At 57.1% G+C, this 27,531-nt stretch overlaps 1 protein-coding gene across 1 annotated transcript; it reads left to right on the top strand.

Annotated features, from left to right (window-relative positions):
• The first annotated feature begins 607 nt into the window (after positions 1-607).
• On the top strand, positions 608-26,684 carry PCDH1 (protocadherin 1). Its single transcript, XM_075541743.1, has 5 exons — positions 608-833; positions 9,818-10,680; positions 14,099-16,294; positions 23,098-23,317; positions 25,421-26,684. The coding sequence occupies exons 1-5, from the start codon at positions 794-796 to the stop codon at positions 25,813-25,815; spliced, it is 3,714 nt and encodes a 1,237-aa protein (XP_075397858.1). The 5' UTR covers positions 608-793; the 3' UTR covers positions 25,816-26,684.
• Positions 26,685-27,531: the final 847 nt, after the last annotated feature.

The raw sequence follows: 27,531 nt of genomic DNA, 5'->3' as shown, positions 1-27,531 counted from the left end.
CAGGCTTGTTCTGAGTCCTGCTTCCTCTTCCTCGGTCCCCTCCATAGCCCCACCCCCACAGATTGCTGCGGCCACCGAGGCTGACCGCTCTGCGGCTTTGGCCAGAGAGGTAGGGGTGGACTTCCCCGGAGCGCAATGGGGAGGGAGGGCCACCTGGGGTGATCCAGGGGGTCTGGGTAGGAACAGGGTTTATCTGGAGGAGCAGGTGCCCAAGGAAGAATGCTCTGGGGGAGACATGCCCCCTTACTCGGCTCTCCCATGGGGCCAGGTGAGGGACAGGTGTGTGAATGGGGCTGGGAGGTGAGTTGGGGAGGGGTCCCAGATGGGGATTCGGGTGAATGTAAGCGAGAGATGAGGGACGGGGGGGAAAGGGAGGAGGGCGGCGTGCGTATCTCAGCCCTGGGCAGTGGAGGAATGGCAAGGGGGTCCCGGTATAGGGCTGAAGAGTCTCAGGTCCCCTCCCAGCGGGACCAGAGCGCTCCCGGAGCTCCACCTCTCGGCCGGGGGGTGGGCGGTACGGGGAGGCGGGCGGGAGGCGGGCGAGCGGGCTGAGAGGGAGGGGGAGGGAGGGGGCGGGCCGGGTTGTGCGCTCCGCTTGCTGCTGGCTCTGCCGCCGCCGCCGCCGCCGCCGCCGCCACCGCCGCCGCCGCACACACTCGGGAAGCCGGAGCGCAGCGCGGACGCCAAGCCGCCGGGGCTGGTGCGCCCAGAGCCCGCCGGAGCCGGAGCCCGATCCGCAGCGCCTGCCCGAGCGGTACAGAGCCGCAGCCCGGGCCGGGGCCGGCGGCGGCTCATGGACAGCAGGGCCGGCGGCCGGGGCTGCCCAGAGGCGGGTAAGGATCGGGCGGCGGTGGTGACAGTGGTGGCGCCGGGCCGGGAGCAGCCATGGCCGGCGGGAGCTGAGGGAGGGGCGCGCAGGGAAGGGAGGCCGCGGGGACCCAACCCATGCCCGGCTAGCTGGGGCTGAGGGGGAGGAGGATGGCTGGGAGCACGGAATGGGGGTTGCGGCCGGGGTGCCCTGGCCTCCGAGGTCCGGGGCTACCCGCTGAACCGCGGGAAGGGGTGCCGAGCTGGACCCCAGCGTCTGCGCCCAGCATCCCGGCGCGCTTGGAGCGGTGGTGATAGGGGGCTCCAAAGAGTGCGCGGGATGGAGGATGGTTTGGGGAAGGAGCGCGGCCCCCAATTGGGGCGGGTGGGGGGGCTCCCGGAGGACCAAGCAAGCAAGAATCCTCACCCACAGCACACACACTTGTTGGGCGACCAGCTCGGCTCACTCAAGCGCTTCCTGCCCCTCGCCGGCATCCAGAGAGCTAAATCACGGGCGCATATACAGACACATACACGATTACATACATCCGTACATATGTGCACACAGCACACCAGCGCCCACTGGGGCACAGTCACCAGCTCGGAATCTGCTACAGCGTCTGCAGGCACAGCAGCTCACACACAGCCCACGGCCACGCAGAGCAACAGAACACAACCGGGTGTGACGGCCGACAGCATGGACCCACCAACGTGATCCTGTGCCCTCATGTACCAGTGCCACGGCCACAGATCGCCACAGCAGCACTCAAAGCCCAGCTGCGCACACAAACACACTTGTCTCAGGAACACACCCTAAGGTACATGACGGGTCCCACTCCTTAGTAGGAACCAAGGTACTTAGCGCAGGTCGCACTTGCCCCCTGGGCGGGAGCCACACAAACACAGCCGAGGCTCTCCGCGCAGGCCTGGATGGCACACACCCTAACACAGTAAGCGGCACCGCCAGCAGCGCCTCACGATCGCAGACAGAAGCTGCTGCTTCACACATCCTAGCACAGGGTGTCACACGGTACACCAACAGGGTCCCATTACACCGCGCATGGCCGACGCACGAACACACCCTGCCCCTCAGGCCAGACCAGATTCCTTCAGGCCTAGTGGTCCCGGGAGCCGCCGGCGCAGGCCTGAGAGTCCCTCGCGCCCCCTGATCTTAATAGCGATGTTTGTCGTAAATAGCTGCGCCTCGAGAGCTTCTGCGGCCGGCGGGCCGGCGGGGCTCCCTTCCCAGCCGGCGCCTGCCCCACCCCCACTCCCGGGCTCGGCCGGCCGCAGCCGGCCGCCGGGCATTCCCGGAACGAGCTGGACCTGGCAGGCTGCGCCAGCCCGCCTCCCCGGGGCTCCGGAGCTCTAGGACCTGTCGCAGAGTACAGGCCTGCGGCGCTGTTTGCGACCCTCTTAAAATCTTCCAGTTGCGTTCTCGGAGCCACCTGGGCCCCCAGCACACCTGGGTCCCGCACACCTGGGTCCCTGCCACACCTGGGCGGCCCCTCCGCCGGGTCCCTGCTGCAGAGCAGAGTGTGAGCAGACAGAGCAGTGAAACCAAAAAACAGGGCGCGGCCCGCGCTGGAGCAACCCTGGTAGACACGATGGAGTGGTGCCCCTTCCCCCAGGTATCCCCTGTAGGCCCCTACTTTTGGCGTAAGTTTCGCCATCGTGGTCGGCGACCCGCGGTTGTGCGAAGCATAGCTGAGGCCTCTGGAATGGAGCGCACTCCCGAGCTCATCCCGCCCCCCGCCCCCCTCCCGCGAGGGAGGGTCCCTTTTAAGAGAATGTCTCCTGCGGGCAGGGACTCGCGGACCCGCCGCTTTGTGGTTCCAGCGCGGACGCTCCCCGCCCCCTCCCAGGGAGGGCCGACGCCGGCTTGCGGGGACCGTAGCCCCGGCCGGAGACGCGGGGGAGGGAGGGATTCCCCGCGGCGGCCCTGGGGGCCGCTGCCTAAGCGACCTGCTGGCCGCTGCGCCCGCTGCCCGCGGTGCTCCCGGAGGCCTGGGCGCCGCCGCCGGGGTGGGGGTGGGGCAGTCCGGGCGGGAGGACTGTGGCGGCGCGGTGGCCGCCTCTAGCCTCACCCCCTTATACTCCGCACCCTCTGAGAGGAGACCCCCCGCGGACTGAGCGAGTGCAAGGAGGAGCGCCCGCTGACCCCAGTAGGGCAGGCTGGGGGCACCCGAGCCTATCGAGTCCAGAACTTGGGGCCAGGAAACATGGAGGTTCCCAGTACCTGCTCTGGGCCAACCCATGCAGGTACCTGGAAAGTGAATGTCCAGGGGTATTTGTGACTACCCAGAGGGGAGTGAGGGTGGCCGTGATATCGCTTTCTTGAAGCCAGGGATCTGGGGGGATTGAAACTGTACTTAGGCTACACTAGTAGGATATAGGATGAAATCGAGGGGAGCCTGTTTAGAATGGGCCTCTAAAGATGACTAGAGGCAGCTTAGGAAGGAAGTGGGCCTCGATCACTTGGGCTGCATTCAGGTTCATGGTTCGCCCTCCTCTACCCCACCCTGGACCTTGGGGTCTTGCTGCCTTGGTATCCTGGCACAGGGAGGAGCTGCTGCTGGGGCCACCTCTGCCATGAAGCTGGGCGGGAATAGTGTCTTAACTACTGGAAAGAGTCAGGTGTTAGGGCCAGGAGAGGGGAGCCTGTAAGGTGGGGAGGAGCAGAGGGGTGGGAGAATAAAGAGTAGGAGAGGGGAGGTGGGAAAGGAGGCCCTTCTAACAATGAGGTGAGGGCTGCCCCTGCCATAAGCAAGGGTAGTTGGTGCTGCAGAGAGAGAGATTCCTACCCCATTAGCTTGAGACACCCCAGACCTGCCAGTTGCCATAATGGGTAGTGGAAGGCAGCTGTAGTGAGGGACCCTTCATAAAGCCGCCTTCCCAGTGCGCAGAGGATTGGCTCTTTGACTCATTGACCCTCAGGAGCGCCTACTGTATGCCTGCTGGTGGAAATCAAAACCTCCATTCTGTCACTGGGAAATTTCTATCGCAGACGAGGAGCCTTCCTAAAGTTCCATGATTGTTTTCATTTCTCTTCTCCCCAGCCGGGTTAAAGCCCTCCGTGTGTGTGTGTGTGTGTGTGTGTGTGTGTGTGTGTGTGTATGCACGCATGTCGTTTGCTACCTAAAAGGTCTTACAGACCCAGGCTATCCTTCACTCCTCACCCACAAAGACCGCAAGAGTCAGGCACTATTGTTCCATTCCACAAGGTGCAAACAGCCATGGGAGAGGTGAAGTCACTAGGCCAACATCACAGAGCTAGGAAGTGGCAGAGCAACCGGTTGAACTCTGACAATCTGACTCAAGATGCAGGTGGCTAGGAGCCGGGGGAGGAGGCTAATAGAGGGTTGAGGAAGAGGAGGGAGAGGCACTGAGGGCTTCACACTTGCTCGCTGCGGGAAACCTCTGAACAGCTCCTCCCTCCCTCCCATCCCAGAAGCTCCCATTGTCCCTTGGCGTTTGTTTTTTTTGTGTGTGTGTGCCATCAGTGACTGTTGTGTAACAGATGTGGGGGTGGGGTGGGGAAGGTCACAGCTGACCTGGTCACTGGTCGGTGAGGGCTGTCTCTGCGTTCGCTGATCATGGCATTCAGCAAGAAGTGGGCCTTGCTTTCTACGGTCTCCTAGTGAATCCGCACCTGTCCTTGTCCTTTCCCAGATGTGGACACAGATGGAGTTTCCCTCCACCCTCTTTGGACTCCGCCTCCTCACACTCACCCCCACATCCCTGGTGGCTCCCACTCCTGCTCTTCAGGCCTGGGGGAGGTAGGACCCCTGCCCTGCTGAGACTCTGACCTCTCTGGGCTGCCAGGTCACTAACCCGGGCAGAGGTGGGGTACCCTTAAACCAGGAAGGCAGTCAGGGCCTGGGGAAGGGCAGATAAGGCTCTAGGCCTTCAAAGCCAGCTGGCTAGGACTAACGATTCCCAATAACCCTCTGCTGGGGACAAAGTCCAGGAACTGGTGGAGGCAGGGGAAAAAGCCCTGCCCTGCCACTTCTGCCACTCCATGCTGCCTGACTCTCCCTCATGCCTGTGGGCTTCCCTCAAGTGAGCTCAGGGTTACCAGTCCCTCTGGGCAGGGTGGGCAGCCCAGGAATAATGTCAGAGAGTGGGACTGGGCAAACATATCCCCACCTGGATGGCTTCTGCCCAGCCCCTGGGATATGGAAGAGAAGATCTTAGTTTTCCAATTGGAGTTCTCTCACGACTCCGCCTGTGACCTAAAGCAAGTCATTCTCTCCAAGTCTCATTTTATCAACTGCAATACGGAGAGGGTGTGATAATAAGTAATAGCCATTTGTAGGGCTGGGGAGGAGGAAATGAGAAAATATAGGTAAAAAGCGGCATATTTGGTAAAATGTCAATGTGTATTAGCTGGGATGAGGGTGACAATGAAGATGATGGTGGTGACACCAGAGTCTGCAGGACCCCTAGCTATTTCAAACCTTCTTGGGCCCAGGCTAATTCCAGGTAGTTGCCCAGTGCCCCAGGGACCAGCTGCATCACAAATGCCTAGGGTGGTCTGGGTCCCACCTCCAGAAGCAACATTCCTAAGGGTGGGATGGGGAAGTCTTTATTTTCTAAGACCTCTCCTGGTGCTTCAAGGCCCCACTTGCCCGTGTCTTGGGCAGCCCCCACCCTATTTTGTTCAAACGCATCTCCTCCCAGGAACATCTCTCACACACATTCCTTTCCAACTTGACAACTGGATGTTAAAATTCTTGCTGACTCTTGCTGGCTGGTAGTGAAGGATTTTCTAAGAGTGTGCTGTGCTGTGCTGCTCTGTGTTGTGTTGATCTGGGCTTGGTCCAACTTGGTGGCCTGTGGGTTGGGGCCTTCAGGTTGTGGTCCTGAAAGGTGGGGCTTAATCTCTAGCTCGCAGTTGTGCCACAAACCAGAATCACCTCGACTTGGCCAGCCCACTGGCCCCTGAATGAGCAGCCAGCAATGTTTGAGCCACTGCTTTTCTTAGAAATATCTGTACCCTGTTTTCTTAAAGTTCTTAAAAGGATGTTGCCGTTAAGGTGTGGTCAACTTGGTTCTGACACACAGTGAGTCAGACGGATGAGGGGCTTCAAAAAAGTTCCTGAAAGAATGGGATTAGAAGTTCGCGGAATCTTTTCACAAATTTTTGAAGCCCCTAGGTGACAGCAGCTGCAACAATGGACTCAGAAGTCACCAGTGATTGTAACCAGTGATGACGCAGGACTAGGCAGTATTTATTCTGGTGTACAAAACAAAGCCACCACCACCGGTTGATTCTGACTCACGGGGGCCCATATAGGGTTTCCACGACTGTAAATCATTCCAGAACATATGAGAACATATGTGAATTGTGTGCTCTCCCACCAAAATTTTTTATTTTGAATCATTACCAGAACAGATAGATAGCCTCATCCTTTTCCTGAGGAGTGGGTTTGAACAGCCAGCCATGACAGTAGAAAGACTAAAAAAAAACAGCCACCAAACTCAATGCCACTGAGTTGATTCTGACTCATGGGGACCCTAGGGACAGAGTAGAACTGCCCCCATCAGGTTTCTGAGATTATAACTCTATACTGAAGTAGAAAGCCTCATTTTTCTCCTGAAGAGCTGCTGGTGGGTTTTGAACTGCTGACCCAATGCACAGCCCTCTACGCCACTAGGGCTCCATGCTGTTAGCAACCCAATACCTAATCCACAACACCGCCAAGGCTCCTTGTACTGTCTTGTAAGGGATTTGTTATACTATTTTTATATGTTTAGATACATATGTCTAATTAAATATTAAACAGATCACTTAGAATTAAACCCAATAGATCAAAGAAAGCTGAGTCCTAGACCAGCAGTTGAAACACCAGTGTTTGGGTGTTAGATGCCGTTCAGTGGGTACTATCTACAACAGAACAACACTGCCCAGCCTTGCGCTGTATTCCCCATCCCTGGCCGTGCTTGAGCCCATTGTTGCAGCCACGTGTCAATCCATCCCAAGGGTCTTTCTCTTCTCTGCTGACCCTTCACTTTACCATGCCTGATGTCCTTCACCAGGGACTGGAGACAGGGAGATGGCTGCAGCAGGGTTACACATCCATGATCTGGAAAGCGTGTGGAGAGGCCATCAGTCACCCCCACATTTCTCCTCTTTGTCAGGCTTAGGGTAATTCCCACTTAACCCCCACCCCGCTAAGACCTCTGGCACTGGATTGTCTAGCACAATGATCCCTTGTTGTTTGTGGGGGGTGGGAGCAGGTGTGCAGAGACCAGATAAGGTGCCTTGCAGGGAATGAAGTTCTTCGGAGACTGTCCTGGGGTGGTGGTGGGAGTGTTTGGCTTGGGGGTTGAATTGTTCAAATGAACCCTCGTCAGACCCTGGCGGTAGAGGGGAGGTGGCCTGAGGGTGGATCCAAAGGGCATCAGATAAATTCCTTCTCCCTTTAAAGAGATTAAGATTGCAGCCAGGAACAAACACAAACTAATCTGATAAAGGCCTCGAACACATTAGATACATTAGTGCTGGGGGCGGGGTGGGGGTGGGGTGGCAGTGGATGGGCCATGTTGGTTGCTGATGGAAGGGCAATGCATGGGGAAGAGTGTGAGGGACGTGTCCGACTCCCAGATATTCAGTCAGCCTCTGGTGAGTGTTGCTAAATGCCGAACTCACTGCCCTCAGACCGTTCCCACCCACAGGGACCCTCTGGGACAAGATAGAACTGCCCCTGTGGGTTTCCCAGACTATCTCCTGATGGAAGTAGGACGCTTTGTCTTTCTCCCAAAGTGAGTGTTTACTGAGAGCCGATTAAGTACCCAAAAGGGAGGCAGCTTACGTTTTACCCCAGCAAAATCTCAAGGGAGCATGGGCATCCATCCTGGAGCTGTGTATCGAGTGCCCGTTGTGCCAGGCGCTGTGCTGGGCTCCCGGGATGGAGGGGAAAACAAAGCCCAACAGGCCTTGGTCTCTTGCTCACTGTCTTGAAGGGAAGGCAGACAATTAACAAATTATGTCCAAATAGCTACCTAATTACAGTTGTGCTAAGTGGTTTGAGGGATCATTTGTGGAGTAGCCAGAGTGCGCTTGGCCTCTAGTCCCTCTCATTCCTGCTCCCTATAAAACAGGCAGGGCTCGACTCCTTGGCAGCTCTAGGAAACTGAGGCTCCCCATCATTTGCTCTAGGTCATCTGGGGGACACGTGGGCGGCTGGGATTCCCCAGACTGTCGGAGGCCGTTGTCTTCTTCCACTGTACCTACCAAACACTGCGAGAACAACCCAACAGAAGTAACCGCTGAAAGTCAGCTCCGTGTGTCCCAGATGCCTCAGTAAGGGGTTGTCGAATCTTTGTGAATACCTCCGAGGTGCCCTGCTTTATGAAGGAGTGCTGGTTGGGGGGCAGGGAGTGCCAGGGAATGGGTGTTCAGAGGCCTGCCCCTTCCTTCAGGAGGCTGGGCGTCTGCTCAGAGAGACGAACACAGGAAGAGGTGTATAAGATCAGAGCTGAACAGCACGGGCGGGCCGGGTCCCAGGCACCCGGTGATTCATTGCCATGGGCCTGGGCCAGACAATAAGTGGCTGTGAGTTGGAGGAAGGAGCGGTCACTCACCGTGGGCTGGAGAATCCTGGGAAGTCTTTCTGGGGACCCAGCATCCACCTTCGTAGGGTGGGTATGGTCGATGACAGCACCTGGACTGGTATCACGGGTGCTGGTGGAGAGTTGTGGGGAGAGGGGGGGGATACAGACAGCTTGAGTTCTCAGCTTAAAACGGAGAAGTTGCCCGGCTTAGCAAGATGAGCCGGGAGGGGGTCCAGATACCAGGGTAGTGGCAGGCAGGTCAAGCAAGTGGTTGCTGTGGTGATGGTTGAGTGTGGTTTGTGGATGGCTACGGCTCTATCTGGGGTGATTTGGGTGGGCTGGGAGAGACAGGTTTGAGAAGGGGGAGGGGAGGAGGGGCAGGGAGGAGCGAAGTGTGAGGCAGGGTCCAGAGCTCTGTGAGGAGAGAGGTCAAATAGGAGCTAGGTGTTAATCAAAAGACCAGAGGGGTGTGAGTGGGGTGGGGCAGAGGGAGGCTGTTGGTGTCACTGGCAGCTCTGTCCCAGTTAGACCCACCGGGTTCCCAGTTGCCAAGGACAGGCTAGGGCAGCGCCTAGTGTCAGTTCCGGGGCCAGTCAGCCTTGACGACAGTCCTGACCCCAATCTTGACCTCTGCTCCCTTCTCCCACATACCTGCTCATGGTGCTCCTCCCCTCATCCCAAGAGGGGAGGGAGGGGTAGTTGCTGTAGGAACTGTGCGCATGTGTATCAGGGGGAGGAGGGAGAGGCGGGCAGAGCCACCATGTGCTGCTTGGCCCTAACCATTTCCACCAGCCTTGCTTAGTAACCGCTTCAGGTTGGCCCAACATGGCAGGTGAAGAGCACAGGCATGGTGTACAGTCTGACTTCCCCACTCACATGTACTGACTTAGACTCTCAGGAGGAAGAGAAATGAGACACCCTCCTCTCTCCTGCAGCACCCCCACCCCCCACCCCCGCTGCCTCCCCAGGACAGTGATGCTGCTGGGGGAATGAGAAGGGTCCCTTGTGTGTCCCTTCTACAGAATGTGGTAGGGGGTGGGGCGGGGCGGGTGGGTGGGTGGTGAGTGCTCCCAGTGAGGGGCTTCCAGCTCTCCCTCTTCCCTATCTCAGTATCAGGGTAATTACCATGGGTGACTAAGGCAGACTGCTGGTGGGAAGGAGGTGTTGGGCAGAGCAGGGAGGGAGAGGGGCTGGGACTGAGAAACGTCAAGTGGGGAAGGGCGTTCCTTGGGCGGGAGCCACTCTGGACCTGTTCCGGGCCTCTGACCTGCTCCTCCAGCTGGGGCAGACGCAACTGCTACGCCCAGGTGTGGGTGAGACTCGGGGTTCTAAGCGCTGGTTCAAGACTGAGCTCTCTGGGGGAACAGCACATTGCAGGTGGGAGAGGGAGAGTGGGGGGCGGGTTTTTCTCCTGGCTGACAGCGTCTGTCTTGCCTCTTTCTCTGTGCAGCCCTCCTGACTCTGCAGCCTGCCAGGATGGGGCCCCCGAGGTCCAGCCCAGGGCCTGGGGGGCAACGATGGCTGCTGCCCCCTGTGCTGCTGGCGCTGCTGCTCCTGCTGGCCCCATCCCCAGGTCACGCCACACGGGTGGTTTACAAGGTGCCCGAGGAGCAGCCGCCCAACACCCTCATTGGGAGCCTCGCGGCTGACTATGGCTTTCCCGACGTGGGCCACCTGTACAAATTAGAGGTCGGTGCCCCATACCTGCGAGTGGAAGGCAAGACGGGCGACATCTTCACCACCGAGACCTCCATCGACCGGGAGGGGCTCCGGGAGTGCCAGAACCAGCTCCCCGGGGAGCCCTGCATCCTGGAGTTTGAAGTGTCGATCACGGACCTGGTGCAGAATGGCAGCCCCCGGCTGCTGGAGGGCCAGATCGAGGTGCTGGACATCAATGACAACACCCCCAACTTCGCATCACCGGTCATCACGCTGGCCATCCCCGAGAACACCAACATCGGCTCACTCTTCCCCATCCCCCTGGCCTCGGACCGGGATGCTGGCCCCAACGGCGTGGCCTCCTATGAGCTGCAGGCCGGGCCCGAGGCCCAGGAGCTGTTTGGGCTGCAGGTAGCAGAGGACCAGGAGGAGAAGCAGCCGCAGCTCATCGTCATGGGCAACCTGGATCGGGAGCGCTGGGACTCCTATGACCTCACCATCAAGGTGCAGGATGGTGGCAGCCCCCCGCGTGCCAGCAGCGCCTTGCTGCGGGTCACTGTGCTCGACACCAATGACAACGCCCCCAAGTTCGAGCGGCCCTCATATGAGACCGAGCTGTCTGAGAATAGCCCCATCGGCCACTCCGTCATCCAGGTAAGAGGCCCTTCCTCCTCCGACAGCCAGGGTGACCCACCTTTAGAAAAGGGAGCCCACCCCAACCAGGTGTGAGGGTACCTTTCATCCAGGGGAAAAGCTGCAAATGACACCTCCCTGTACCCCCCAAACCCCACCCCCACCCGCTGCTGTCCCTGGCAGGTGAAATTATTTTCTTCTATTGAGCTGCTTAGGTGACAGAGACACAACATAGGAATAGCAACCTCCTATGCCCCACCCCCTGGCAGACTTAGCGGGGAGGGGAATTCTGAGCCATGAATTCCGTTCCCAGCTCCAGTGAGCCTCCTGGTGAGCTGAATCCAAGCAGAATTTCTCCAGAGACCAAAGCACCTTCCAAACTGCCATAGCTTTTCCTGCAGTCAGATGAGATTTTCATTAAGCTGGAGGCCGAGCCTCGCTTTGCCCCCTTCCTGACAGTCATCTGGGACGGATGTAGCGATTGATACCGATGTCTCATCCCCTAGGAGGAGCCTGAAGTGCTAGGGGGTGTAAGGAGCTGGGCACAGCATGGTGGGGGCAGTTGTCTGTAGAAGTTCTCAGAGAGAAGCCTCCATGGGAACTGCCCCAGGGGCTGGACAACTCGGTGGGGCCTGGGAGGGAGCGAAGAAAGCGTCCCTGCAGACAGGTGGGCGTATCTCCCGCTGTCATCTGGGGCTGGCCTCCTGCCAGACCCCGCTCCATTCTCCTTCCCCATGGGCTGAAGCAGCCTTGGCCTTTGATGTGCTAGAGCTGAGGAGTGCTGGCCTGGCCCAGGCACCGTTACTTGTCTGGGGTAGCTGGAGCTGACAAGGAATTGGGTAGGAGTTTCAGAATTCCTTTAGAGGAGTCTGGAACCTGGAGAAAGAGCCCAGACAGAGTAGGGAAACCATCAGGAATGACCAGTAATAACAATCTAGGTGCCAGGCCCAGTTCTGAACACTAGCAGGTGTGTGATCTAATGTGGTTCCCACCGGACAGGTAAGCATCACACACACACACACACACACACACACACACCTGCTACATGCCTCTTTTACAGATGGACAATTGAGCCCGTGGAGAGAAAGAAACTTGTCTGAGAGCACACAGAGTGGGTGGATGCCAATCCTCCCTTTTCCAGTCCCCGTAGTCTGTGTGTTCAGAGGTGATGTGCTCAACGGCTACATGGCCTTCCAGGGGGCTGAACGCAGCAGAGCAGGACAGAGATGACATTGAGAGGCTGCCCAGGGCTGAAAGGCAGGGTGGGGAGAAGAGGCACAGGCAGAGCTGAGCATGGACAAGAGGGAAACAGACAGGAACTAAGAGTCAGAGAGATGAGACAGGTGAGAAAGACAAGTAACGCTGATCACAGACAGTGGGTGGGTGTGGGGGGGAGGAGACGAGAGGAGAAATCGTGAGGGTTTGCAATTTCACTGGTTCGAGCAAAAAAAACCCAGGGTGTCTGGGAAGCCCCCTGCCTAGAGATCACCACCAGAGCAAATAAGACCCTGGCAGGTATAAGTGGTGTTCTCCTCCCCATGGGAAAGGAGAGATACCAACTAATGTGCCTGAGGACCTACAAAGTGCCCAACTCAGATTGATTTTTTGCCAACAGAGAAAGGGATGGGTGGATGGATAACGAGGAAACCAGTTGCCACGGAGTCGATGCTGACAAGCCCATGTGGATGCAGAGTAGAACTGCACTCCGTGGGGTTTCCAAGGGCTGGGTTTTCAGAAGCAGATTGCCAGGCCTTTCTTCCGAGGTGTTCCTTAATGGTGTTAGCCATTGGCAGCACCCAGGGCTTCTGTCCAAGGTGGTGAACGAGAGAGTAAATGCTATTTTGGGGTCACTCCAGTGGCATACTGGGCTACACACGAAGCCGAGAACTACAAGGTCACCAGTTCAAACCCACCAGCCAATCGATCATGGAGAGAAACATGTCTGATCCGAGTCAGAATGGACTCATCGGCAGTGGATTTGGTTGGGGGTTTTATGTACCAAGGAGCCCTGGTGGCTCTGTGCTTAAGCACTCAGCTGTTCACTCAAAAGCCAGACCCACCAGCCACTTTGTGGGAAAAAGAGGTCACTTTCTATTTCTAGAACCTGGAACCCCTAGGGGCAATTCTTCATTTTTTTGACCCCTCACTCTGTCTTAGACGGTGGCTGTGAGTCAGAATCAACTGGACAACACTGGGAGTTTTGCTTTGGGTTTTTTGTGCGGCCCGCAGTGTGAGGCATTGTCTTGCCTTGTTTGGTTTTCATGTATTATCCCATTCAGCCCTCACCATAACCTTGTGGAGTGCATACTGCTATTGTTTTCATTCGAGGTGTGTAGCTTGGTTCAAGGTCACAGACTAAGTTGGGGAGTGATGGAGCTAGGCTTTGAACCCCAGGCTCTTTTCTTTGGTCCCCACAGGTCTCTGCCAAATTACGCCTGCCCCTCTTTCTTCCGATGCCACCGCCACCACCGCTTGTGTGACTGTGCCCGAACTCCATCCCTCATGTTTGCCCTGACCGGTGCACCTCCTGGTCATATTCCTACCTGCTTCCTGTAGCTCCGTTGCCACCCATGTTTGTGTATAGAGCTGGGCCTAGTGCGCGTCGGCATTGGCGTGGGAGGGCGTGCCCACTGCAAAGGGACAGACAGTTCATTGTTTGACGCTGGGAGCCCAGCCCGCTGCCAGCCTGCTGGCTCTGTGGCCTGCACCCACCCCTCCCTCCTGTCCTCGGGCTTGGGCTGAATTCCTCATGTTGGTGCCTGTTGGGGCCTCGCCAGGCGGGAGGGAAGGCACTACTGAAACAGGTTTCCCCGGTTTGACTGACCGAGTAGCAGCAGCTGGAGCCACGGCCTGGCAGGTGGACTCTCTCTGACCCACATCCCTACCTGGCTGCTTTCAGGAGAAATCCCTTCACCTGTGGCCTCTACGTGGTTGTTTAGTTGTCTACTCTTGCATGCAAACACATACATGCACAGACACACACGCCTTCCCTCATAGTCTCACACACACACGTTTACGAGCACGTATGCGTGTTACACACATAGTTGCATATGCACCATCTCTGCTGCTCACACCATCCCTCTTCTTAAGAAGGCCATGGGCATTTAATGGGACAGAAGGGCTCCCCTCTGTTGCTCGTGTTGCACCCCCATCCCCATATTCCGGGCACTTTCGCGGGAATGACCAGGAGAACTTATCCCATCTCCTGTAGTCACCTGTAATACTATTAGGAATTCGCAGGCTGCAGTGCAGCGCTTCAGGAAAATGGATTAGTAATGCCTGCTAGTGTCTGGCTAGATGGATGGATGGACTACTTGTGAGAGGGCTACCATATTGATTCATTGGGCCTGCCATGCTCACTGGAAAGGACATTGACAGCAATGTGGTGCCCCCGGACTAAGCCACGTGGTTTTTCTTGTATTTCTTGCCTGTCCTATAGGTGAAGGCCAACGACTCGGACCAAGGTGCCAATGCAGAGATCGACTACACGTTCCACCAGGCGCCTGAAGTGGTGAGGCGCCTCCTGCGTCTGGACAGGAACACCGGGCTGATCACCGTCCAGGGCCCCGTGGACCGCGAGGACCTAAGCACCCTGCGCTTCTCGGTCCTCGCCAAGGACCGAGGTGCCAACCCCAAGAGTGCACGTGCCCAGGTGGTTGTGACCGTGAAGGACATGAATGACAACGCCCCCACCATTGAGATCCGGGGCATCGGACTGGTGACCCATCAAGATGGGATGGCCAACATCTCCGAGGACGTAGCAGAAGCGACGGCTGTCGCCCTGGTTCAGGTGTCTGACAGAGACGAGGGAGAGAATGCGGCCGTCACCTGTGTGGTGGCTGGTGACGTGCCCTTCCAGCTACGCCAGGCCAGCGAGACGGGCAGTGACAGCAAGAAGAAGTACTTCCTGCAGACCACCACCCCCCTCGACTATGAAAAGGTCAAAGACTACACCATCCAGATTGTGGCCGTGGACTCGGGCAACCCCCCACTCTCCAGCACCAACTCCCTCAAGGTGCAGGTGGTGGACATCAATGACAATGCCCCCGTCTTCACCCAGAGTGTCACTGAGGTGGCCTTCTCAGAAAACAACAAGCCTGGGGAGGTGGTGGCTGAAGTCACTGCCAGCGACGCCGACTCTGGTTCCAATGCCGAGCTGGTCTATTCTCTGGAGCCCGAGCCAGCGGCCAAGGGCCTCTTCTCCATCTCCCCGGAGACTGGGGAGATCCGGGTGAAGACTTCCCTTGATCGGGAACAGCGCGACAGCTATGAGCTGAAGGTGGTGGCCGCCGACCGGGGCAGCCCCAGCCTCCAGGGCACAGCCACTGTGCTCGTCAACGTGCTAGACTGCAATGACAATGACCCCAAGTTCATGCTGAGCGGCTACAACTTCTCAGTGATGGAGAACATGCCCGCCCTGAGCCCGGTGGGTATGGTGACCGTCATTGATGGGGACAAGGGGGAGAATGCCCGGGTGCAGCTCTCGGTGGAGCAAGACAATGGCGACTTCGTGATCCAGAATGGCACAGGCACCATCCTCTCCAGCCTGAGCTTCGACCGGGAGCAGCAAAGCACCTACACCTTCCAATTGAAGGCAGTCGACGGCGGCGTCCCACCGCGCTCGGCTTACGTTGGGGTCACCATCAACGTGCTGGATGAGAACGACAACGCTCCCTTTATCACCGCCCCGTCCAACACCTCCCACCGGCTGCTGACGCCCCAGACACGTCTTGGCGAGATCGTCAGCCAGGTGACGGCCGAGGACATCGACTCTGGTGTCAACGCTGAGCTGGTCTACAGCATCGCCGGTGGCAACCCTTACGGGCTCTTCCAGATCGAGTCGCGCTCCGGGGCCATCACCCTGGAGAAGGAGATTGAGCGGCGCCACCACGGCCTGCACCGCCTGGTGGTGAAGGTCAGCGACCGCGGCAAGCCCCCGCGCTACGGCACGGCCCTGGTCCACCTCTACGTCAACGAGACGCTGACCAACCGCACGATGCTGGAGACCCTCCTGGGCCACAGCCTGGACACCCCTCTGGATATCGACATTGCCGGGGACCCCGAGTACGAGCGGTCCAAGCAGCGCGGCAACATCCTCTTCGGTGTGGTGGCTGGGGTCGTGGCCGTGGCGTTGCTGATCGCGCTGGCCGTGCTCGTGCGCTACTGCCGGCAGCGGGAGGCCAAGAGCGGCTACCAGGCCGGGAAGAAGGAGACCAAGGACCTGTATGCGCCCAAGCCCAGCGGCAAAGCCTCCAAGGGAACCAAAAGCAAAGGCAAGAAGAGCAAGTCCCCCAAGGCCGTGAAGCCGGTGGAGGACGAGGAGGAGGCCGGACTGCAGAAATCCCTCAAGTTCAACCTGATGAGCGACGCCCCTGGGGACAGTCCCCGCATCCACCTGCCCCTCAACTACCCACCGGGCAGCCCCGACCTGGGCCGCCACTACCGCTCTAATTCCCCGTTGCCGTCCATCCAGCTGCAGCCCCAGTCACCCTCCGCCTCCAAGAAGCACCAGGTGGTGCAGGACCTGCCGCCTGCCAACACATTTGTGGGCACAGGGGACACCACGTCCACGGGCTCTGAGCAGTACTCCGACTACAGCTACCGCACCAACCCCCCCAAATACCCCAGCAAGCAGGTAGGCCAACCTTTGCGGCTCAGCACACCCCGGCCCCCACCCCATCCCTACCACGGGGCCATCTGGACTGAGGTGTGGGAGTGAGAGAGCAGGTGGATAGCGTCTGCCACCCTTGGCAGTTTGTGTGGGAACCGTAGACCGCAGCGCTGAGGCCTTGGGCATGACCCTGCTGCCTCACTCAGGCCGGGAGGGTCAGGCTGAGTGAAGGCTTAAGAGAAGATGGGCTCTGGGTTTTCTTCCCCCTGCGTTCCCCCACACACCCCCAAAGGCCTGTGACTTGTCAGACCCTGGGGCTCTGGTCCAGCTGCCAAAGTCTTAACTGTGAGGGCAGAAGGATCTAGAAGCAGAAGTGGGAGAGGGAAGTGGGGAAGAAGTTTACTCCAAAGAAGCGTCTTTGTTCCAGACTAGTCATAGCTGCATCGTAGAGGGGAGACAGGAGACCCCCAGGTCCTGGTGGGAAACTGGGGAGGGGGCGGGTCTGTTGGGGAGGGAGAACCTCCCACATCTGTGCCTTTTCTGTGTATTGTCTGTTAACCTCTTGCCCACCTCCAGATTCCTGGGGCTGAGCCCCTAAATTTGTCCCTTGCAATAAAGTTCTCTATTTTTGGAGTTTCGGTTTCTTATTTTTCTGGAACTGAGAGAAGAAGCGAGAGAGACTGGAAACAGCCCTTTGTCCTGCCTCAACCTCTCCATCCCATCTCCTACGCCTCACCACTCCCAGGCTTGCCCACTCCACCTTGGCCCTACCTTAACTTCCAATCTCTTCATCCACCCCCTGAGCCGTACTTGGAGAAAGTGCCCTCTGGTTGGTCTTCAAAAGATGTCTGGACCCTGTCCCCATGCCCCACAGCCTGAGGCCTTCTCCCTAACAGAGGGATGGACGCAGGCCCTGTCCTTCCTCCACTGTCTGAGACTTGACACCTCCAACCTGCCCAGGTTGGGTAGTCTCTGACAGACCTTAGACCAGGATGGCTGGTAGGGGTGGAGTTCAGTCTGCCCGCTCCAGGAGAAGGCAGAGGGCCTCTTGATTATACCAATCACCTTCCCTCTGGGCAAGATCTTCCCCCAAGTCCCTTTCCCACCCAACACCCAACAATTAGCTGGCCCTGCCCTGTCTCCCCATCCTGATCACCAGCCTGGCTTCGGGGAGGGAGAGTCCAGGGAAGGAGGAAAGACTCTCGGGTTCTTTAGATTGACCTGCTCTGTGCCCCTCCCAACTGCAGTCAAGGAGACCCTGGTCTGCATCCTACCTTTGCTGCCACCCCCTCCCCTTCCTTCATCGCCTTGCTCTAGTCCACCCTAGGCTGCTAGCGCACTCTCTCTCTCTCCATCTCTCACTTCTGGCTCTCCTGGACTGCCCTGTCTCTCTGGCTGTGCTGGGGAGGGGCTTGGGCTAAAACTTGGGTGAGAGGCCTCTGGTCCTGAGGGAGTCTCTAAGGCCAGAGGCAACCCATCTCCATGGTGACTAGAAAGGCTAGAGACTCCCTGGAGGTCCAAGGCGCCAGCTTCCTCCTCTGATTATATCCATAGACTCCCTAATGCCTCAGGGGTACCCCCCAAATAAGAATTTCTGGGGGCTTAGGAGGAGCAGGTGTCGGGGAGGGAGGTCTGGTTACCTCTAGTTGCGTGTCCTCCCTCCTGGACAAATCCGGCACCTCCTGGGAGCGCCCCAACCACTCCTGTTCGTCCCCTGTTGTTCTGCTCAGCACTACTGCCTCCTGCTGCCTGTTCCCTTTGGCGCCTTGACTGCTTTCTTTCCCAGGCTTCGAGGGATTTTCTTTCCCCTCCTTGCCCTAATCCAACCCCTCTACAGAACCACACTGAAAACCTCTGGCAACATTTGGACCCACCCAATCCGCAACATCGGTTACCATCACCTGTGTGCTCAGCATGACACTAGGCCCTGAAGAAACACATGGTCGTATTCGTGTAAAGCCAAACAAGGGAAAAAATAAGCCCGTTGAGAAGCCAGGTGCTGAGCGTGAAGAGGGCCATCAATAGGTTTTCCCAACTCCTCTCAAACAACCAACGCTGCCCAATTTGTTTGGTTTTGTTGTGGGCCCTTACTAGTTGCAAGTACCGTGCTCAGCACTTTCTTCTAAGTAACTCGTTTAAATCAGAACTTTTTTCGGGTCACGATCGCCGATCATTTTGTAGAAGTGAACACTTGAGCTTCAGTTGTCCGGGGCCGTCAATGACGCCAGAATGCAAGCACAGCCTGGGCCATGTGGTTCCCAGAGCCTGCTCGAACGACCTTGTGCGCTGAACCCAAGGGGCTCCGTTATGAGGGTGGGTGTAGCAGTAGGGTCCTCCCTCTTCGGAGACTGAAGGTCATTGCATGTGAAATGTCTATGATGTCCTGCTTTAGAGATATATATATATATATATATATGTAAGCAGGGGCCTACCGAACATTGTATAAACCAGTGTTTCCCAAGTATATTTGGTCCTTGAGCAGAGAATTGGTGGCATAGTGGTTATGCAGCAAGGTCAGCAGTTCAAAACCACCAGCCGTTCCTCAGGAGAAAGACAGCTTTCTATTCCCATTAAAGAGTTCCAGGCTCTGAAACGCCCAGAGCAGTTCCACCCTGCCCTGTAGGTCTCTGTGAGGAGGCACAGTTCTGGCACACCTCCGAAAGGTTGCCAGTTTGTTTCCAGACGACGACAATGAAGCCAGTGTCGCATTAAGGCGTGTCAGGCGTTTGCACTCTCCCGGTGCATATAAAAGTTAGTGTGTACACCACACTGTGTCTGTGAACTGTGGAATGGCATTAAGAAAACGTTTTGAAATATTGTGAGTTTAACAAAATGAGACACAAAGCGAGCACATGCTATTGTATTGGGAGAGGGAAAGAAATGGCACCAGTGAGCTTGCCCCAAGCAGAGCTGCCACACACATGCCACCTGTAAAAAGGACAGTGACTGCAGACCACCAGCAAGCTTGGTGCACTAGAGCGAGGGGCGGTCAGATGGGGGGAGAATGTGATGTAAAGTCACCTCTACAACAGTCAGACAGAAGGGCCCCGCCCCGGCCGGGCTCCCCTGTGAGTGAGTGAGCTGAGACCTGAGGAGTGGCCCAAGTCCCAGGCAGGGAGAGAGCTGAAGGGGACAGCTCTGGCTGAAGAGCTGTGAGAGCACATGGGAAGAACTGTAGGCTGAGAAGGCACAGATGCCTTGTGAAAAGTTCCTTAAGAGAAAACGAAACCCTTAAAAGGTTGCGTGTCTTTGCGTGGAGCTGAGTTTAAGAATTCGTTAGTGTGTGTGACCGATTTTTGTTGTTGTTGTTGTTTGCCAGTGTGTGATCGATTTTAAAGGCTGGGGTTGGGGCAGGGGGTGAAGAGAGGGGCCCCGGTGGCAGCACTCGTTACGTGTTGGGCTGCTAACTGCAAGGTCAGCGGTGTGAAACCACCAGCCGCTCTGAGGGAGATGAGATTTTCTATTCCCATACAGAATGACAGTCTAAGGGATCCACAGGGGCAGTCAGCATCAACTCGATAGCAGTGAGTTTGAATTTGAGGCTGAAGACATAGGTATGATCCTAAGTTCTAGATTAGATGGTGGTGATGAGACTGGTGGATGGAAGGATGGGTGTGGTGAGTTCCAGGAGGGATCGGGAATGAAGGGGAAGTGCCAGGATTTCTAGGGAGCATGATGAAATCATTGGTCATGCAGAAGCGAATTGGAGAAAAGCAACTTCCCGACCCCTGAAGTTTGAAGGGCTAGTGGGAAAAACTAATGGAAAGTACTCCTTGAATTGTCTGGAATTTTAGAACTAGGAGTGGGGAGAGATATGAGAGTTGGACTTTGAAGATTTGGTTGTTGCAGAATTGTAAAGAACCTCTAGTGTCAAGAGTTGGTGAACCTTCCGTTTTACAGAAAAGAAACCAAGTGACGTACCAAGGTCACAGGGAGTGGGCAGGAATGGACCGCTGATGACCAGGTGGGGTCTGCAGGGAGGAAGGTGTGCTGACTGAGGTCTTGAAAGAAAAAAGAGATGCACTGATTACCAAGTTCCCTATGCTTCCCTGACTCACCCTGGGACCTGCTCACCCCAATACCAGGCTCCTTCTAACCTCGGCCCCAATGTCCAATGTATTAGACAGGGTTCTTTAGAGAGATAAAACCAGATTGCTGATAATTTTATATATATATATTTCTATTTGTAATGATAGTTAGATATATATAACACAGTAAATGAACTGTTAAATTATATACAGATAGATAGATACAAGAAATGAACAGTTAAATTATAAAGCAGTACAAATGGCTCAGTGCAACTCACTGCCGTGAGAGAGTTGAGCGACACTAGCGATCCTTCAAGTCTTGAGAGCCGCCAGGTCCTCCTCTTCTGGATCATCAGCCCATATGTTCCCATCCCATGTTTCAGGGTCCCAACTTTTCCTCATCAATGCCCTGACTTGGGTTCAGACACTGCTCTATCCAAGTCCATCTTGGGGACCTGGCCTGTCATCACCTGGACTCGGGTGCCTTTTATCATAGCACGGGTCCCAATAAGGGTCGCCTAATCGAGAAGATGGTCGGAACCAAGGGAGGGGAGACAGCTACAAATCTCCCACCCTGACCACATTCCTCGTCCTCGCCACCTTGTATATGGGGTAGAAAATTATGTAGGGTATATGAAGAGAAGGAGCCTTGGCGGCATAATGGCCATGAGTTGGACTGCTAACCCCAAGGTTAGCAGTTCAAAACTACTTGCTGCTCCGCAGGGAAAGATGAGGCTTTCAACCCTTGTAAAAGAGTTACAGCAGCAGTTCTCAACCTGTGGGTCTCGACCCCTCTGGGTGGTTGAATGACCCTTTCACAGGGGTCTCCTAAGACCACCGAAAAAACACACATTTCTGATGGTCTTAAGAACCGAGACACCACTCCTCTGTCTCCAGGTGGGTCCGACCACATGTAGATATGCCCACCTAGGTGTACACGGCAAGAAGACTGTTACCCATGCTACACCATGCTTCAAGACAAAATTCATTGATTTGTCATTTGAAATAAATATTTCACAATATATAATTACATATTGGTTTTGTGACAAATCACTGTGCTTTAATTATGTTCAATTTGTAACAATGAAAACACACCCTCTATGTCAGATATTTACATGACAACTCATAACAGTAGCAAAATTACAGTTATGAAGTAGCAACGAAAATAATTTTTTGGTTGGGGGTCACGAGGCATTAGGAAGGTTGAGAACCACTGAGTTACAGTGTAGATTGTAATAAGAGTTGTAAAAGCTCCCAATAAAATGATCTTTTAATTAAAAAAAATAGTGTCAGAAACTCACAGGGGCAGTTCTACCCTGTCCTGCAGGATCACCATGAGTCGGAATCTACTCGATGGCAGTGAGTTTGAATTTGATCAGAGGAAGGGTATACAGACAAACCCAGGGATCATCTCTCCTGGCCACCTTCATACCTCAGCCTCCTACGGAGGTTTACAAAGTAAGTCTCTGAAGCCTTGCCAGAGCCAGGGAGCCTGGCCTGTGCTGCTCGCTGCTCCCACCCCTGGCCTCCAGGGGCCCTGGGTCTGTACCCTCCACCGCTTCTCATTTCTGGTTGGCAGGAAAGCCAATGGCAGTCCCAGGTGGGTGTTTGGGTGGCTGACTGGTTGTGCCAAGTGCCAGGCTGAGGTTGCCAGGTTTCTGGGATGATCGTTAACCCATGCAGGCTTAAATATTATGATCGTTAACCCATGCAGGCTTAGTTATCTGGCTGCTGATGGGGAATCATTCCGTTTCCCCACCCTCACCCCTAGTCTGAGCCTCCAAGTCCACTCCACCTTGAATGGGAGATCCTCCCTTCCACTTGGGGGCCCCTCCCTGAGGCTCCTTCCCATTTCCTAGAGGGAGTCTCCCTTCTGAGGCCAGCCTGCCTTCTCTCTCCAAGGCCTGTCCCCAGCTCTCAAGCTCCTCACCAGCCCCACCCTGTACAGACTAAAGCTGTTTCCTGATGGAGAGGACTGAGGAGTTTTCTTTGTACTAAGGCCCCACCCAGAAGCCCTGGTTTGTTAGCTCCTCCCTCTTCCTAGTTGGCTTCCCTCCCATGGCTTTCTCTCCAGAGGATTCTGGGGGGTGGGGGTGGGGGTGAATAAAGGTAGGACTGAGTTGGAGGGGACTTAGCAGGGTGTCCCCAGGCTGCCTATGGGGTGACAAACCAGGATGGCAGCTAGGTTGGCACCCTGTGTGGACGGGGACAATGTGAAATTACACGTCCATGGAGCAGGTGAGAACTGGGCTGGAGTTTGGAGGTGCTGCTTAGATACTAAGGGACTGTTGCTTTGGTGGAAGCTGGTCTAGAGAGTTTGGGGGCTGTGGGTGTTAGGAGACTGCTAGAGCTAAGGGAGCTGGGCTGGTATTGTGCTTGTCTGGTGGTGGGTTCTACACTCTGGAGGCTATTCTAGAACTCAAAGAGGCTGAGCTAATATCAGAAAACTCAGAACTAGAAGGACTGCGCTAGAACAAGTGGGGACCAAGTTCCCTCTGTTGTGCTGGCCTGGGGGTTATAAGAATTCTGGGGCCTGTTCCATGTTGGGAGTTTGGGTATTGGGCCTTGGCTGTATTTGGGGGCTGGCCTAGAATGACGGGGCTGTCCTTTCCTAGGGCCCTGGCTTCTTGGGGGAGGCTGGGCTATGCTAGAGGGCTGAGCCTGGCGGGACCTGGTTGCTACTAAGCCCTGGGGAGCTGGAAGCTCGGGATATGGGCCTTGCTGGAGTGGGGGCCTGGTGTGGTGGTGGGCTTATGGGGCAGGCTGGCTGGCCAGCAGTGACTGTGCTTCTCCCTACAGTTACCTCACCGTCGCGTCACCTTCTCGGCCACCAGCCAGGCCCAGGAGCTGCAGGACCCATCCCAGCACAGTTACTACGATAGTGGTCTGGAGGAGTCTGAGACGCCATCCAGCAAGTCATCCTCAGGGCCCCGACTTGGTCCCCTGGCCCTGCCCGAGGATCACTATGAGCGCACCACCCCGGATGGCAGCATAGGCGAGATGGAGCACCCTGAGAACGGTGAGGAGCGCCAGCAGACTCTGGGCACCTCGGGAATGAGCCGGAGGCCAGGAATGGTGTGGGAAGGCCTGAAAAGTGGACGCATGCGTGCTTTCCCAGATAAATTCATTGACTCCTCCTAACCACTCGGTGATGGGAGAACTTTCTTGTACCCACTTTACAGTGGGGCAGACTGAGGCTCAGAGAGCTTTCTGGCCTATAGTTCTGTAACTAGATAGTGCCCTAAGCTGGGAGGGATGCAAACCCCGCTTTCTCTAACTTCAGAGCCCTTGCATTCAGCGCTGCACTATACCGCCTCCCTTCCCAGAGAACAGCGGCTTAGAGAAGGGTCAGAGGAGCTTAGGGTGGCCAGAGGGGGGCTCGGGGAGGGGTGCAGAACCTTGGAAAAGGAGAGGAGACAGGCAGTGGGTCGTCAGAAAGACCCGGCATGCTGTGAAACACTCAGGGGCTGATGATGGACAATGGGTCCCTGCAGGGAGGATGAGGCTGGGGAAGGGAAGCCTGTGTGGTAGCTTCAGAGAGTAATGTCACAGGGGAGTCTGGGCAGGAGCTGAGCTCAGTGTGGGAAGGGACGGAGGCAGGGTGTGCTGTCCGGATGTGTGTGCATGTGTGGCTGTGTGTATGTGGGGGCGAGGGGCATAGCAAGGCCTCCTGGGAGAGGAGACAGGATAAACTTGCCCTTGGGATGGCAAGACTAACTGGGAGCTGTCCTTGGGTCTTGCCCCTTCCCTCAGCTCAAAGCCCCTCCCACCACCACCACCTCCATGAAAAGATGCCCACCCTTTACGCATAAGGCCCTGCCAGGCCTTAGGTCTCCAAGTGCCCTCTGACCCCACCCTGCCTCTCTGTGCGCGATCTCATGCCCGTCTCGTCCTTTTTGTGCCCGCGCAGAGCTAGCTGGCCGGAGCAGGCCCTGAGGCGGAGTGCCAGGTAGGTGGGAGCTGTTCTGGGGTCTGGGGTCTGTGGGACTCACCCAGCACCCAGCCCCGCCCACCCAGTGCCCATGCTCTGCTCCGTGCCACATTGTTGGGTCCCCCAATTTCTCCGGGAGCTAGAGGGCCTTGGTGCTTTGAGGGTTAACAAGAGAGCCGTCCCCTCCTCACCTTGCCCTGGCAGGAGGTCAAGCCAGAGGGGGTGGTGCCAGGGGAGCCCCCTTCCCAGGCCATGCTTGCTTCTCTCAGTCAAGTCCTCAGGGGCTGGAGGGTCACAGGCTGGTGCTGTCCCTGAGTGAGGGTGAGGGCGGGCTGGCCAGCTGTGACAGGAAGTGCTCCTGGCCCAGCCGTTCCCACGGAGACCGCTGCCGGGCAACCACACCGGCTACTGCTGATGTCAGGCGGCCAACTCCTGTTCCCGTGGGTGTTCTGGGCTGGGAGCCGGGCAAGGCCAGGGGTGGTGGTGGTGTAGGGGTCGGAGTGAGGTAGGATGGGGCTGCATGAGTGTGCTTGTGGGTGTGTGGCTGTGTGCTCTATGTGAGCACCCCACAAAGGCTGGCTGCCCCCTCACTGTGCTGGGCTTGGGTTGGATTCCTGGACAAAAGGAGCCAGAGGAGGCTTGAAGGGGAGTCAGGAGGAAGGTCTTCGCCCAAGTTTGGCTGAGAATAGAGATGTTCCACGTAGGCTCGTGAGTAGGGATGTGTGTGCGCGTGCGCGCAGCCTGTCTAAGAGAGAGTGTATCTTTTGACTGGGAGAGGGGTTTCCTCAGCCCTCTCTGAAGGTTGATTTGCATGTTCAAGCCTGTCTAGAGACAGATGGCCAGGAGGAAGGGAAGGAGAGAGAACCTGTGTGAAGGCCGATTTGGTGGTTAGATAAGAAGAAAGCTTGGTTGTGGATGAACGTGGAAGGAATGTGTTTCTTTAAGGACAGATTGTGTCTATTTAAGGACAGGTGTGTGTGTGTCTGTGTGTGTGTGTGTGTGTACACCATGCACGCACTCAGGGGGCTGGAAGGCATGTCTTGTTGAGAGTGTGTGTCCTCCAGGAGTTCAGTGGGCAGGAAGGGGTGTGCACCCCTGTTCTGCAGCTGGGTGAGGTGCTTGCTGGGGGCTATGGGTGGAGCTTCGCAAGACTGACAGCTGATGACCGCCCTCCCCACCTCCCTCCAGTAGACCTGCGCCCTTTGCCTGATGTCGCCATGACGGGCACATGTACCCGGGAGTGCAGCGAGTTTGGCCACTCAGACACGTGCTGGATGCCCGGTCAGTCGTCTCCCAGCCGCCGGACCAAGAGCAGCGCCCTCAAACTCTCCACCTTCGTGCCTTACCAGGACCGGGGAGGGCAGGAGCCTGCGGGCGCCGGCAGCCCCAGCCCCCCGGAAGACCGGAACACCAAAACCGCCCCCGTGCGCCTCCTGCCCTCCTACAGTGCCTTCTCCCACAGTAGCCATGACTCCTGCAAGGACTCGGCCACCTTGGAGGAAATCCCCCTGACCCAGACCTCGGACTTCCCACCCACAGCCACACCGGCTTCCGCCCAGACGGCCAAGCGTGAGATCTACCTGTGAGCCCCCTTTTGGCCAGCGGCCACCCCTCCCTCACCACTGGCCAGCTCCCAGATGGGCCCATCCCAGGGCCACTACTCCCGATGCCCCACCCACCCCCAGACCCCAGCGTGGACTTCCTAGCCAGGACCCCGAGTGGGGGGTGGAGTACTGGCCTCATGACCATGCTGACCTTTCCCCCTAGGCAGGGTCCAGGTCCAGGTCCTCTCCCCTCATCTCCAGTCCCCAGCCTCTGGGAGCTCCTTCCTCCCCTTTATGGGCTCCTCCAGCTAATACCCAAGAGGGCTCCTCTGTAATGTCTGGGCTCCCTCCCTAGACGCCTGGGTGCACCCCTCGCTGTGGGCAGACAGTGGAGTCCAGGGGCGGGCAGCACACATTGACCCGTTGTTTCCCACGTGGCCAACTGGGGTGGGGATGGGATGTCCCCCATTGTTGCCCTAAAGCAGGGCTGAACTGGGGTGTTCCTCTCCCCTGGGAAGTCCCAGAGGAAACCCTTGACTGTCAGGGGCTCTGTGAAGGGCTTTGGTTACCAAAGGCAGGCAGGGTGAGGGTGGGGGAGCAGGGTGGGGGTGGGCGGGCCTTGTCTTCCCATTCTACTCCTGGGCCGGCCCACCTGCCTGCCAAACCCAAGCCTGGTCCCATCTGGGCTCCCCTTCCCTGCTGGCCATGCAGTGTCTGTACATAAGGACCTTGGAATGATGTCCCCATTTCTGCCTGATTTGCAACTTTTCTCGTTGATGTTGTGTTGTCTTGGGGGACCCCTCTGGGGGGGAAACCTGCCCTGTGCCCCCTCCTTCCTGCCGCAGTGCCCCCATCCCAGGCCTCTATTGTTCCATGTTGTAAATACCCCTGGGGCCGTGGTGGGGGGGATAGGGGTGCAGACCAGGGAAACCACGGGGTGGAGGGTGGGTGGGTGGGGGTGGGGATAACATTCGCCTATCAGCAGAGCTGGGCTTTTATTTAATTTTTTTAAAGAATACAAATCTCTATTTTTTTGGAACTGTTGCGCTGTGCCCTGGGGGGGGGGGGGAAATCCCTGCTCAGGCTGGCGCCCCTTGGCCAGATGAGCATCCCAGAGGGGCCCTGAGGCTCCGGGGCAGCTGGGCAGGGGTGGGATGACTGTGCCTCTGGCCTGGCTGGGTGCGTGGGGGGCAGGAAAGCTTGTTCAGGGGTGGCCCGTTGCTGCCCCTGCTATGGGGGGCCTGCCCCCTGCCCCCTCCCTGCCCCCCCATCCCAGCCCCTGCCATGACTGACCCGTCAGCCTGTAAAACCACCATTGCCTTGATCTCAGGGGGTGGGAAGGGCTGCCTCAGGGCACCCTGGGCTCCAGGCCCCCTCTTCCAGTTGGGCTTCCCTTTGCAGGGTCAGGGGTCCCATGGGGGAGGGGAGGGAGGGCTAGGGGGCAGAGAAGCCCAGTCAGCCATGATGAGGTGGGGTTCCTTTCCTCACCTCAGGGGGCCAGGGTATGAGGGGCATCCTGCAGAGCCCCCGTCTCCCACTGTGGCAATCTCAAAGCCTCAGTCCCTCTTCCGTCCAGAAGCCCCCATTGCCTTGGCCCATACCTCTCCAGCTCCCCAGGGGCCCCGGCTGGGAGCCTGGAGACTCAGGGTATGGCCCTTGCTTGGCTTTGTCTAAGCTTGCGGGTGGCCCGAGTGGGGGACGGGTGGGTACAGGCTGCTGGGTTGTCTGGTGCCTTTGGGAGTAAGCTGTGCTACTGGG

This window comes from Tenrec ecaudatus, chromosome 2, assembly GCF_050624435.1.
Source record: "Tenrec ecaudatus isolate mTenEca1 chromosome 2, mTenEca1.hap1, whole genome shotgun sequence".
In the NCBI taxonomy this organism is placed as follows: Eukaryota; Metazoa; Chordata; class Mammalia; order Afrosoricida; family Tenrecidae; genus Tenrec; species Tenrec ecaudatus.
The sequence above is the reverse complement of the archived record's forward strand: the minus strand, read 5'-3'. Positions and strand labels throughout refer to the sequence as shown.

Coding starts and splice junctions, on each gene's coding strand:
- PCDH1 (XM_075541743.1), top strand. CDS start 794: ATGGACAGCAGGGCCGGCGGCCGGGGCTGCCCAGAGGCGG. Junction 834..9,817: donor CCGGGGCTGCCCAGAGGCGG/GTAAGGATCGGG, acceptor TTCTCTGTGCAG/CCCTCCTGACTCTGCAGCCT. Junction 23,318..25,420: donor GATGGAGCACCCTGAGAACG/GTGAGGAGCGCC, acceptor TCCCTCCAGTAG/ACCTGCGCCCTTTGCCTGAT.